This window comes from Molothrus ater, chromosome 26 (assembly GCF_012460135.2).
Source record: "Molothrus ater isolate BHLD 08-10-18 breed brown headed cowbird chromosome 26, BPBGC_Mater_1.1, whole genome shotgun sequence".
Taxonomy (NCBI): domain Eukaryota; kingdom Metazoa; phylum Chordata; class Aves; order Passeriformes; family Icteridae; genus Molothrus; species Molothrus ater.
Genome location: NC_050503.2, coordinates 644,876 through 658,111, shown reverse-complemented (window position 1 = coordinate 658,111; position 13,236 = coordinate 644,876). Strand labels below are relative to the sequence as shown.

The 13,236-nt window shown below is 60.2% G+C and overlaps 1 protein-coding gene across 6 annotated transcripts; it reads right to left on the bottom strand.

The window, feature by feature from the left end:
- Positions 1-111: 111 nt before the first annotated feature.
- On the bottom strand, positions 112-12,669 carry KANK3 (KN motif and ankyrin repeat domains 3). 6 transcript variants are annotated; one of them, XM_054517339.1, is made up of 11 exons: positions 11,353-11,430; positions 6,850-6,924; positions 4,838-6,574; positions 4,215-4,314; positions 3,877-4,074; positions 3,309-3,396; positions 2,761-2,980; positions 2,317-2,459; positions 1,867-2,067; positions 1,695-1,793; positions 112-1,518 (listed from the first exon to the last, which is right to left on the bottom strand). In XM_054517339.1, the coding sequence occupies exons 2-11, from the start codon at positions 6,884-6,886 to the stop codon at positions 1,462-1,464; spliced, it is 2,880 nt and encodes a 959-aa protein (XP_054373314.1). In that variant the 5' UTR covers positions 6,887-6,924; positions 11,353-11,430; the 3' UTR covers positions 112-1,461. The 6 variants fall into 6 exon arrangements, with proteins under 6 accessions (XP_054373314.1, XP_054373315.1, XP_054373316.1 ...); XM_054517340.1 differs by having other exon boundaries at positions 112-1,515; XM_054517341.1 differs by having other exon boundaries at positions 1,701-1,793.
- Positions 12,670-13,236: the final 567 nt, after the last annotated feature.

Sequence of the window (13,236 nt, the reverse complement as noted above, 5' to 3'; positions counted from 1 at the left end):
AGTGAATGACTTGAAACGTGGGGTCACCTGCTCAGGTCAGGGGCTGTGCCTCTGCTGCAGCTCTTGCAGGGTTTGTTGTGAGCCAGACAAGAATGCAGGAGACTGCAGATGTCACTGTAATATTTCAAAATAACTTTAAATTTTATTTATATCTTAAAAATAAACATCAGTATTAAAATACCGGTAAACAGAGTAGTGTATTAGGGAGTGGCAGCAAGCGCTGTATATGAACTCCAGTGCAAAGCTGAGAGCAAGTTTCTGGGGAGGGCTGTGGGGCTCCCCAGCTCAGAGCAAGTCAGGCAGGGGCAGAAGTGGGGAGGCTGGGCCAAAGAGCAGGGATGGGGCCACAACACTCTACCTTTGTGAAGAGCTCAGAGCAGAGCTGCATTGCCATGCAAAACCCTTCTTCTGGTCCTTGTCCTTACACTGTTCCCACCCCTCATGGTGCTCACACACTTGCACAGGCACGTTCTCTGACGTACATGTTCTCCTTTGCAGCCTCCACGTGTGTGCTCTGAGCTCTTCTGGCCCATGTGTTTTTCCTGGTGTTGTCTTCAGCTGCTCTTCCTTTTGGGATGGAAAGTGGGCAGAGAGGGACTTTGCTGTAGGCTCTGGCTGTCTGCACAGTCTGTGGGACTGGCTAATTAGGGAAATGTTTAGGAGGTAATTGGTCTCTCTTCCTTCGGAGAAGGACCTGCTCCACTTGTGGGTTACAAGATAGGCAGATTTAGTCCCCAAATGCATCCTCAGCCCCTTTTGTCACTTGGCTGCAACCCTAACTGCTCAGGTTTTGCTCCCATTGAGCAAATCAAATCCCAAGTGATTTCATGTTGAACTTCATCCCTTGGCCAAGCAATATAATTTTTTTGCTTTGTATGCACGTGCTTGAAAAGAGGAAAAAAATCAGATTTCAGCCAGGAAAGGAAATGCCAGAAAAGAAGGGTAAGTATTTGAGTCTGGAAATACTCCCAGCCCCTGTCCAAGGCAGCATTCCCTCTCCCATTGCTGTACAGGATGTGCCTGCAGAGCACAGTGTCCCTGCTGGGGCCAGGACCTGTCGCTTGCCCTCCTGGCTCCATGTCACTGGCACTGCTGCCTTCTCAGAGCTGCCAGAGCACAAACTAGGTGCTGTTTCTGCTGGGTTGGTTCTCAGCTGTTCCTCCTTGCTGAGGGCTCAGAGGTGGCACAGCTCCAGTGGTTGTGGCAGGGAGCAGAGGGGATGGGGTGGCTTCTGCTCCCTGCATGTCCTGCCCCGAGGTCACTTGGCTCCAGTCCCTTGGTGGTGAGGTGGCCACGTGTGGGCTGCATCCAGTGGAGGAGACAGTGAGGGAGGCCCAGGGATGGTGCTTGTGACAGGACTAAAGCTGCAGAGAGTGGTTTGGCACAGAGAGGTGGCAGGTGGGGAGATGTGAATCACAGCCCAGTGCTGATGGTGGCCCCTGGCTGGATCCCAAGGTCACTCTAATTTGGTTTCTTCGGACTCCCAGGGCTCTTTGTGGCTGTTGGTGAAGTCCCCTGCTGCAAAGAGAGCAGTCGCCTGAGACCCCTCCCGTGACTCCTGGTCAGGGCCAGCAGGGCTGTTCTGAGCACGTGGCACCTGAACCGCTCTGCTCTTGCTCCTGCAGCCTCTTCTTGGAGACACCTGTCTGTGTCTCAGCCCTCTCCCCTCCCGTGGGGAGCAGTGTGGTACTCACGGGTACCTGTGCCTTCGTGCTGTTGAGGTGGGTGTGGAGGAGCGCAGCGATGTCACTGTGACCGGCCTCCAGCGCGATGGCAACAGCATTGTTACCATCCTAGAAAGTAAGGAGAGCATGCAGAAAGGGCTTTGGGGACAGGGGCTGCCCAGGCCCAGTGGCAGAACCTTACACTGTCCACGATGGAGACGTCGCAGGTGGGCTGAGCCAGCAGCAGCTTCACGGTCTCCAGGCGGCCGTGCTCGCAGGCACACATCAGCGCCGTGGAGCCCTCCTCGTCCTGCAGGTTCACATCGGCCCCGCAGGCCAGCAGGGCTTCCACCATCTCCTGCCGGCCGTGGCTGACAGCCAGCATCAGCGCCGTCTGGCCAGCCTGCAAGGAAGGGACACTGCCAGGCCACCCCCACCCCTCTGTGCTACCCACTTGTCCCCACACCACAGGACCACTGCTGGGACAGCCCTGCTGCCAGGAAGGAGGAGCTCCTAAGGTGATGCCCTCCCCATGCACTGACACCTCCAGGTTTTGGAGCCATTGTCCTGCCCTCAGAAGAGGTGAGCATGGCTCTGGCATCTGCCTGGGGGTGGGAGGATCAAGATGTGGTGGCCCTCAGACTGCACCAACCTGGCTGGCCTTGGCGTTGACATTGCCCATGCTGAAAAGCTTCCTGACCACATTCATGTCCTCCTCCTGCTCAACAGCTGCCAGTGCTGCCAGCATCAGGGCGGTGTACCCAGCTTTGTTCTGGTGGTCCACGTTACAGATACCTGTAGGAGTGGGCAGAGGGGGCTCAGGATGCTGCAGGGCTGGTGGGAGACATGGACCAAGCCATGTGCCTGGCTCCCCCCCACAGTCCTGCCCAGGGTGCTGTGAACCTTCCCACAGGCACAGAACTGCTGATGGATCTCCCCCATGAAATCTGGGCTCCCAAACAGGCTGGGGTGACTTCTGACCCCCACAGCTATGAGCAGACACAGCCCAGGGTAGCTCTCCTCGCCCTCTGCTGCCAATGCCTTTCCCCTGTGCTGACAGGGCCGGGACATGTTTCTGGGGCTGGGGGGCACTGACCCGTATCCAGCAGCAGCCACACGATGTGGAAGTTGGAGTGGGAGACACTGTAGTGCAGGGCTGTGTTGCCATTCCCGTCTGCCAGGTTCACCACGTGGGCCAGGAGAGCCGGTGAGACCTCGGCAAAGGCCAGGAGGTGGTTGGCAACCGTGTCAGGGATGGACGACTTTTGGCTGGACAGACGGAACCACTCCTGAAGGACCAGGCTGCTGCTGGCGAGCTGTGGGCAGAGAGCTCCCCCTAAGCCTCTGCATGCCCTCGCACCCTGGCACCCACCCCCTGCTGCCAGCCCAGGTGGCAGGGAGCAGAATCCCTGCTCCAGAGGGGGTGGGTGAAGGCAGGACCCTGAACTGCCCAAACCCATGCTGGGCATAGCCTGAGCTGAGTCCACATGGGTTTTGGGGTTTCTGGACAAAACCTGGAGCAAATGGCTGTATTTTGGGTGAAGGTGCTGAGCCAGGCTTTGCTGGCCCCTCTCTGAGTAGGGCCAGCTCTGGGGGATGTTGGCAGGGGCTGGGCAAGCCATCCCACCCCAGCGCTCCACTCACCACCTCTTTGCTCTTGGCAGCACCTGGATGGCCCAGGTGGGTCTTGACAATGAGGCAGGCCTCCCTCATCCTGGGGCTAAGCTCGAACCTGTGGAGAGCATGAGGATGTCCCTGGTGTGGGGCTGCATCACCCCACCAAACCTGTGAGCTCCACAGTGCCTGTAACTCCCCACAAGGTCCCCAGAGTGCAACCTCCAGCCCGGTGGCTGCACCCTGGCTGCTTCAGCCTCTCCAAACTGCCATAGAACAGAGCCTTATATGGATGTGCTCAGGCACGATTCGCCCATTCTTGGGCCACATTTTTTCCTTTTGTTGAAAAATGCTATTGAAGGCTGTTGGTTTTTTTGTCCTCTAAATTATTTTCTGCAGCAAAGAAGCATCTGGGGCCTCTCAGCCTTTCCTTAGCAGACCCAAGAAACTGGAAGGATTGTTCCTGATGGTCTCTGCAGCTGAATGGGTTTTTCCCACTGGCAGCACTGAAATTGGGGCAGATGGCTCGACCTGGCAGGGCCAGTGCCATGGCTCCCAGCTGACCAGGGAGCAGGGAGCCTTCTCCACTGGCACTTACTTTTCCTTCACCTCAGGGGGCTCCAGCAGGGTCACATCAGTCCCCTTGCACTCCAGTCTGGGCTCACACGTGCCTTCTCCAGCCTCCTCTTCTGAGGTTTCGGTGTCTCCCTGCTCTGAACTGTTGGAGCTGTCAGCCGAAGCCTTCTCAGAGGAGCTGTTGCCTTCTTCATCCTCCTCACTGGACGTGCTCTCATACCTGCACAGAGGGAGGATGCTCAGTGGCAACACAGCACCAGTCTGGCCCCCTTCAGGCCCTGCCACTGGCCCTAGCCCAGGACAGGGATGCAGGGGACCAGGATGGGCTCATGGGGGTGGCAGGAGCCCCTGAACACGTACTCCCCGTTCAGCACTCCCACAAACTGCAGGCTCTTCTTGCTGCCCTCTGCCTCACTCCGGGGAGGACCATCCCGCTTCTTCATGATGGACTTCAGGGCTCCTACAGGGAAACAGATGGATGCCAGGAGCCAGTGAGCAAGAATCATAGAATTTTAGAATCATGGAATGGTCTGGGTTAGAGGGGACCTTAAAGATCATCTCATTTCAACTCCACTGCCATGGTCAGGGACACCTTCCATTAGGCCAGGTTGCTCAGAGCTCCATCCAACCTGGCCTTAAACATTTCCAGGGATGGGACATCCACAACTTCTCTAAGTAACCTGTGCCAGGGCATCACCACTTCATAGTAAGGAATTTTTCCTAATATCTGATCTAAACCGACTGCCATTTTGATACCACTCCCCCTTGTCCTGTCACTACATGCTCATGTCAACAGTCTCTCCTGGAGCTAGCCAAGCATCCCAAACCCACCAGACCTCCATGCGGGCATGGAAGGGACATGGGCAACTGCTGGAGCATGGGTAGCATTGGCCCTGCAGGCATTGTCCCCAACAAGGCCATCCTCTCCCTTCCTGCAGGAACATTCCAACCCAGACCCTGGCATCATCCCTGGTGACACTCACCGGCTGCAGGGCTTGGGGCAGCTCCACTGTCCTGTGCTGGGGCTGGGTCCCAGTTGCTGTCTGTTGTCTCCAGCACAGCTGGCCCAGGGCCTTTGCTCTCTGGGCACATCCCTGCTGTTGCTCCTGCACCCGGCACCGAGGGGCTGCTCAGGCCATCACCCAGGCCAGGCTCCATCACCTCACCTGCACCAGGCTCCTTCTCCTCTCCTGCCAGGACAACGCTGCCCACATCTGTCTGGCTGCCCTTGTCATCGCAGCTGGCAGCTGAATCGGGTCCGACTGCCACGTCCTGCCCGTCAGGGCGGCAGCCCACGGCAACACAGGAGGTTGGGGGGCAGCACTCCACACCTGCCTCCGCTGTCTTTGGGGGGTCACCAGCTGCCCGGCTCTGTGTCACTACCACAGCCTCCACCAGCGCCTCGGCCACCTGCGGCACGGCCATCACCTCCTTGTCCACCTGCCCGCGGGGCCGGCGGGCACACACCTCCAGCCGCAGCTCCTCCAGCTCCCGCGTGGCCTCCTGCAGGTGCCCCTCCATCAGGGTGATTACCTCCTTCTGGTGCCCTACTGTCTGCTGCAGCAGCTCCAGCTCCCGCTCTGCCTCAGTGGCCAGCCCCAGCGAGGACTCTATCACCCAGACAGCCACATCCCTGCGTCCCTGTGTGCCGCTGTCTGGCACGTCCCCACTCTCCTGCTGCGACCGGTAGTAGAAGACGGCATCTGTCATGGCCCGATCCTCACCCACTGCCACAGAGCGGCACGGCCTCTCAGCCACCCTGGGGCTCTTGCCTGGCCAAGCCCTGACGTTCCGCTCCGGCACAGCCAGCTTCTCTGTCAGCTTCCTCAGCTCTGCAATTTTGCTCGTTCGCCCCTTCACTGGCTCTGCTTCACTCTCTGGCCCTGTATGCGGCCCCTCCTCACCCCCTGCCCCTGCCTCAGAGCCAGAGGGGTGATACAATGCCTCGCCAGGCTCTGCCGACAGCTTCTCCAGCAACTTTGCCTTCTCCCTCTTCAACTCGCAGATCTGCATCTGCAGGAGTGGGATGGTTTTCACCTGCTCCTCCAGGTCCCGGAGCTGCCGCAGGGCTGCAGCCATCTGCTCCCGCACGTGCTGCAGCGGGGCCGTGCCGAGCCCTGCAGCAGGAGTGCTGCGCCCTGAGCTGCCAGGGCTCACCCGGCCCCAACCCGCCTGGCCCTCGGCGCCCACTGGCACCCAGTGGGGTGGCTGGCCCAGGGCACTCGGCAGGCCAACGTGGGAGGGACCACCAATATCCTGCAAACGGCCCTGCTCCTGCTCCAGCCTCCTGCTTGTCTCCAGCAAGGTTTTCTCCACCCGTGCGTTTGGCACGAGGCACTTGCGGGTGGGAGGTGGGAGCAGCCGCACTGGCGGTGGTGAGATGGGGTGGGAGGTTGGCTTGCTCGCAGGCTCCAGGGGTGCTCGCCCGTGCGGGGACAGCAGCAGTGCAGTCCTGCCCTCCTCGCTGGCCGTGGAGGTGAGGGACTCGGTGGAGGTCCAGGCGCTGGTGTGGCTGCTGGGGCTGCGCAGCGTGCTGGGCGGTGCACGGGACCCTTTCACCCTGCGAGGCAGTGGCACTTTCTTGAGTGTTTGGCCACTTTCAATATCATCAACATATTTCAGGAAATCAAGGTCCAGCAGGAAGCCATAAGGGGTTTCCACAGAATATGAGCTCTTCTCTCCATCGTCCTGGTCCCGATACAAGAACGGGCCCCCAAGATCTGCAAGAGAGAAGGGACGGTTAGTGGAGACAGGATGGCTTTTCTAACTGGGTTATACTGGAATTTACAGCCTCCAGACCCATCTCCTCCATGATGTGCAATGTGTCTGTCTCCAGCACCCTCAGTGCCATAGGGTATCACAGGGCACACAGTCCACGTCAGGGTTGGTGCTGGAGTGAGGAACTCCACTGGGATGGGATGGAACAGCTCACCCCTGCCACCCCCCTTGCACTCCTTCCACTGTCATTACCTGGTGACAACCCTGGTCTCTTTACCTGGGAGGTTCTGGTTCAGGGGTGCCGGCTGAGCCATCTTCTTCCTGGAATGCTGCTGACCAGAAGACCATCAACCTGCAACGAGACCATGTCCAGCCAAACCCTGTAACCACAGGGCTGGTGAGCCCCAGGCAGCCACACAGCCCTGACCCCCACCTGGGAGAATCCTGTGGCTGCCCCCTGCCATCTGCCAAGTCCCCTGGCCTCCCCCAGCCCAGGGCTGACGCTGGAGCTGGTGGCTGGGCGAGTGCGGTGCTGCCTGTGGTGCCAGGATTGTTTGTACATTTAAGGAATGCTCCACAGCTCAGCTGGGATGGCCATGCTGCCAGCTCCGAGGGTCACGAGTTGGAGCTTGGCCATACAGTGGGAGCACGCCAGGAAAGAAAAGAGGCTGAACCTGTATAGGTGCAATACTCAGTGTGAAGTTTGCTTTGGATAAAGGGAAACGATGCTTTGGCAAAGGCACGTGATGGCAGGGAGCAGCCAGCACCTGTCACTGCTGGGTGTGATGCCCATTCCTGCCACCCAGGGTGCCCCACAAGGCCTCAGGAGTCTCCTGAGGGGCCAATGACCCCCAGGAGGGACCTGACTGCTTTCCCCTGTCCATAATATGGGATAAGGCAGAGGGGAATAAAATGGGAGCCTGGTTTTCCCAGGAGCCAGGCACGGACACACTGGACGAGGGCCAAGAGGATACAGCTGTGGTCCAGAAGTGAGCTTATGGCTGGGGGTGCAACCAGCTGTGAGCACTGAGCTAGGACCTGCTGCAACATCTGGCAGCATCTGGATGCTGGGGCCCAGGTGTGAAGTGCTCCTGGCAGGAGCAGGATGGGACGATAGCACCTTGGGAGCACCCACTGCTGCTGTGCATGGCACCAGAGTTCTGATGGCTGTGCCCATGGGGCACAGGTGCCCATGGGGCTGAGCAGCTGTTGGTGGGCAAAGCATTTGGCACTGGGCTATTTTCAGAAGAAAGCAGGGGAGGAGAAATGCCACAGAGGAAGGGTGGCTTGGGCACAGCCCTCAGGGAAGCTGAGGCTCAGAGCTGCCCAGGGAACGGCGCAGGATGTGGCCTTGGCTGCACAGAAACACCCTCGTCTGCCCCTCACGCCAGTGCTGCAGCCATGCCCCAGCCCTCAGCCCCCCTGGCCCCGTGGAGCAGCTGAGGCAGCACCAGGCCAGGCTCGGGCTGGGCACTGAGTTCAACTGGGCAGAGATAAAACACTTCCCACTAGGACAGATCCTGGGGCTCTCCCACTCCTCTGCCAACCCACCCACAGCTGATGCACATCCCAAATTCTACCTCCCTTGGAATCATCCCACCTTCGAGCAGGCACCCATTCCACCTCCCTGGTAACATCCCACTCCATGCCGGCATCCACCATTCCCAAGCTGCTGGCTTCATGCCCAAGAGGGCCCACACATCCCCCACCTCCTCTAATCCCTCCCACCCTGGGAAGAGTTTGGTTTCCTCCTCTGCATGGCCCTTGCTGCAGGTAATTAAACAGTGCTGGGGCCAGGACAAACTTCCCGCTGGGCTCCACGCACGTTGTAAATCAAAGAGGAAGAGAGAGCAACAGGAGCCAGAGCCAGCGGGAGCGTTTCCTCGGGGGGAAGTGGCCGGCAGCTCCCTTCCGCCGCCCAGCCTGGGTATTGTCCTGCCTGGGGACAGGAAAAGCCTCCTCTGCCAAGGCCTGGAGACCTCCCACACCACTCCAGCTGCAAAGGGGCCCTTTGCACCAGCACTGCACTGGTGTCCCCTCCACTGAGCTGGGGACAGTCTGCTTGTCACCTGCCACCTCCTATGGCCCCTTCAGCCAATGTCTGCAGTGCATCCCAGCTGTGGGGGACATCCTCCCACTGCTTCCAGACCCCATTTCTTTTGGTCTGATAGGATGGGCTGGACCAGGGCACGAGTTTCTGTCTTCACCCAGCTCCAAAAATGGTGATGGGACCTGCCAGCTACCAACCATGTCCAAGTGGCCCCAGGAACTCCAATGACGTTCAAACCCTCCTGCAAGGAGCAAAAAACCCCCAGGTTCCTTGGGCTGTGCAAACTGTCCCTGGGCTGGGGAAGATGTGTGGGGCTGGACTGGACAAGTGGGGGCAGATGGTCCCAGTGTGCAGCAGGTTGAGCCCCCACACCTGTGGCCCAGCCACTGTCAGCAACAGTTGGACCTGGCTGCCACACCCATGGCACCACACAGGCAGCCACTCTCCACCCGGGCTGAAGTCTTGCTGGGGCCAATTATACCAGCCACTTTGGTGCCAAAGGCTGATTTTCAGCACCTTCAGCTGCTCCCTTGGGCACTGGTGCAGGTTGCTGAAGGGCATGGGGACATGGACACACTGTGGGGAGCCCTTACATGATCCCAGCTCTCTTTGGAAGCAATTAATGTTGTTTCTAGCGCTGGTGTTTCAACAGAAAAGCAGGATGGTACAAGCAAAGGACTGGTAGGGAGGCTTGGCAGTGAGGGGGAGAGGAGGAGATGCGCAGGCACCCAACAACCCCCATAGAGGCAGGGCTATGTTTTGCCCTGGGCTCACACCTGTATTTTCCCCTCATGCTGTTGTACCACGGCCAACCATGCTGTTGTACCAATGGGAAAAATGGGGTCAAAACTGGAGCTGCTCTGCTCAGTTACAATCAGAAGTCATATCAGGGATGAGGGAGACTGGGCACCTTGGCACAGCCCAGGTACCACCCAGGCCTCGTGCCCCAGCCCCAGCTGCAGGCAGCACCTGTGTGACCCTGGCCTCATGGGGCAATTTCCCCTTGGGGTTCCCAAGCCCTTGGACTGGCAGAGGAGAGGTCTGGGAGAGCTGATCCTAAAGCTTGAGACCTTTGTGCCCTTTTTCCTCCCCAGGGCCACAGCTGTAGCAGCCCTCAGCCTGGTTCAACCACCTGCTGCAGCACAGCCCAAGCTGCTCCACTGACGGGGCCAGGCCTGGACACAGAGAGGGCTCTCCCTGGCTCTCCTCCTGAGCCAAAATACTGAGGTCATGAGGAATGTGAGAAGAACAGAGTCCAGAGCAGCCCTGGCCAGCACAACTTGATTTATCTCAGCCAGGCATGCTTCCCTCGTAGCTGAGCAGGCGATAAGCCCTGAAGTTTGGAACTGAGGCTGTTCCAAAGTTAAGGGGAAACCACCGAGCAAGCACATGGCTTCTTCCACTGCCAGCAGCCTGCCAGGATTCAGGCTCCTCACACAGTCAGCTGCCACCTGTGCTTGTCACCTGCAGTGTTACCTGCCAGCACTTTGGCTGGGTGCAGCAGTAGGTATCCAGGGCTCAGGCCACCTTCGTGTCCCTGTCCCCTGCTGCAGGGGCTGTATGGCAGAGCCTGTGCCTTTCTGCCCAGGCAACTGTGGCCAGCTGTCTGTACTGGAGCTGCTCCTGGAGGAGCTGGATCCAGGTGGGTGGGTGCACAATGCTGACACAGGGAGAGAAACGGAAATGATCATCTCAACAGCCTAATTTCAGGGTTGGACTGTTATTTCTGGAGTTGTCGTCATCGATGGCCCGGTTGGCTGGGAGGCCAAAGGGGCTGCCCAGGCTCTGCACCCACTCCAGCCCCTCAGGGACCTCCCTGAGCTCACACACAACAGGTGTAGAGTCCACACACAAACTTACCCACGTGGGGATCAGCTCTACCAGCCCCCTCACACCGACAGCACTATAGGCTCCCTACAGCTTCACTAGAGAACATCAACCCCTTTCCTTGCTGCCCAGCAGCACCTTCCACCAACACCTCCCGATTCCCTCGGGGCTGCATCAGCAGCGATGGCCTGGGCTTGTCCTGCTGTGAGGAGGGGCTCAGAGATTAAACTAAATTTACACGCGGGAAGCCCAGGTACAGCCGGGGTACACCCAGAGCTCCGTGCACAACCCAGGGGTGGGATCTCCATGTGCTCCAGGAGCACCCCGAGCACTCCCGTGCCCTTCAGCACCCCAGAGGGGCCCGCAGCAGCCCGGGGTGCCATGTCCCACCACCGGGGAACCCACAGCACACCCAGCCTGAAGAGGTCCCCAGGACCCCAGGGTGTCCCCAGAGCTCCCAGCCCCGCAGTTCCCACCAGCATCCCCAACCTGAGGGGTTCCCGGCACCCCTGGGGGATCCCCAGCGCCCCGGGGCGCCAGCAGCACATTCCAGGCACCCGCACGTCGGGGCGACAGCCCGTGCCCAGCCCCGGGGACCCGGGGTCTCCCCGCCGCCGCCACCGGAGGGGAGCAGTTCCAGCCGGGCCCCGGCCCCGGCCCGCTCCCCTCCCGCTCCCGCCGCCGGGGCCGCTGGGGCGGAGCCCCCGGGGCGGCGGATGCCGGGGCCGCCCCATCCCGCCGCGCTCCCGCCGCGTCTGCAGGGCTCCAGCGCGGCCCGTCCGGGGCCACGGGCGGCGGCGGCTGCGGGGCCCTGCGGGGGCCGCCACCGGGACGAGCCCGCGCCCCGCCGCCGCCGGGCCCGCCCGGCCGGTCCCGTCCCGCCCGGTCCCCGCTGTCCCTCACCGTGCCGCCGGGCTCCTGGGCTGCAGCCTGGACACAGCCCCGGGCCCGGGACTCTCGGGCTGCTCCGCGGCGCCCGGCAGCGCTGCCCGCCGCAGCCCCGGGCCGAGGGCGGGCGGGAGCGGGAGCGGGAGCGGCCGGGGCGGGGCGGGGGCGGGCGGGGACCGGCCCCGGGCCCGACGGGACGGGAACCGCCCCCGGCCGCTCGCCCCCGGCATCCCCGCCAGCTCCCTCTCCGCCTGGGGAGGGGACATCGCTGTCCCCGGGGCCGCCTGGGGTGCGATGTGCCCCGTTCCTGTCACCTGGGGGGAGGGGTGTCCCCTGCCCTTGTCACCCCCAGGCCCCCTGTCCTGATTACCCTGGGGATGGGGTGCTCCTACTGCAGTCACCCTGCGGACGGGATTCTCCCTAACCTGTCCCCGTCGGGGATGGTCACCCTGCAGAAAGGGGGATCTCCTGCTCACTTCGCCCCGATGCTGGGGTACCCTCTGCCCTGAGCTCAACCCCGCTGCTGGCGGGTGGCTGGGGTCCAGCTCCTGCACCACCGTGCTCCCCCAGCACAGCCACCCTCGCACGTCTTGCCCTCGTCCCACCCGCGGCCGGGAGCAATGTGCCTCTGGGCCTGGCTGGGCTCCCCGGGCCTGGCCCCGCTGGGTTCCTGGCAGCCCTCCCTGTCCCAGCAGCGGCTGTCTGTCTCCTTTTCTTGCCAGCTTTCTTCCCCGCCTGCTTCCCGTGCTGCTCGCTGAGCCGCGAGCTCTGGGCTCTCCCCCATCCTGTAAGGACCCCGGCCATTCCCCACCTTGGAGCTTGCCCTCACTAACTGCTGCGGACCTTTTCAGCGCTGAAACCCTCAGCAAAGATTTTTGCTTCTTTTTCCTTCCTTTTCAGCTCTGAACTTCACGGGTATTTTTCCATATCTGGCACTTCTGTAACACTACTCACGGGAAGAGCAGGAGAAACAAGATGTGCTTCCCGACGTCCCTCCCAGCTGCTGGCAGGCAGTTTGGGGACTTCCTGGGAAAGGGTTTGCATCCGGACGGAAGTACCTTAATAGCTCTAATGAATCTACCTCCACTGACAGACCTCGTCCCTCTCCAATTCATTTGCATACTTGGCCTCCCCAGCATCCTGTGGTAATGAACTTGGTGATTTCACGCCCTCAGTTGGTCTCCAAAGCAGGTCTGGAATAGCACGGCTCTTGCCGATTCACTGACTGCTTGGAGAAGAAATCACTTTGGTGCCCTGCACAGTGTGGCTTTACCTTCTCTGTCCAGGTCAGGAAAGGTGAAGTCTGGGGCGATGAGCCAGGTCCCAGCAGTGCCCAGCTGGGCTGTGGAGGTCATGCCCTGCATCCCGGCTCAGAGTTCCATGATGGGCCCACATCCAGGTCCCTCACTTCTGCTCTTGGACATCCGACAAAAATGTCACCCACCTCCAGGCAGCAATTCTAGTTTCCTCCCTGCAAAGGGAAAAAAAACAGCAAAGGAGGAGTTGAGGAAACATGAGCTTGGGAAAGTGATGTCACTGCAGCTCTGTGGGTGCCAGACCCCCACGTGACTGCTGCCACCCCAGCACGAGGGCTGAGCTGTGGAAGAGTGAGGAGACTAAAAACAATCCAGCATCACCAAAGAAATACAGCCCTGGGGCTGCCTGAATGTGGTGCTGGAACACAAAACTGTGTGAGCTCAGAGATATTTCCAGGCTGAGACTCACCAGCAGCCTTTGAACAAGAGGGATGGCATTGTTCCCTGCAGGGATCAGACTCCTCTGGCTTTAAGTTCTGGTCACTGAGAAGAATCAAACCCAAGGGACAGCCTTTGAACAAGAGGGATGGCATTGTTCCCTGCAGGGATCAGACTCCTCTGGCTTTAAGTTCTGGTCACTGAG

Bases quoted from the DNA above. Each gene is read 5' to 3' on its own strand.
- KANK3 (XM_054517338.1), bottom strand. From the start codon at position 6,886: ATGGCTCAGCCGGCACCCCTGAACCAGAACCTCCCAG. The intron at 2,460-2,760 runs GTCAGTGCCCCC...CCACTCCTACAG, and splicing joins GTGGCTGCTGCTGGATACGG to GTATCTGTAACGTGGACCAC. The intron at 2,068-2,316 runs GTTGGTGCAGTC...CCTTCCTTGCAG, and splicing joins TCAACGCCAAGGCCAGCCAG to GCTGGCCAGACGGCGCTGAT.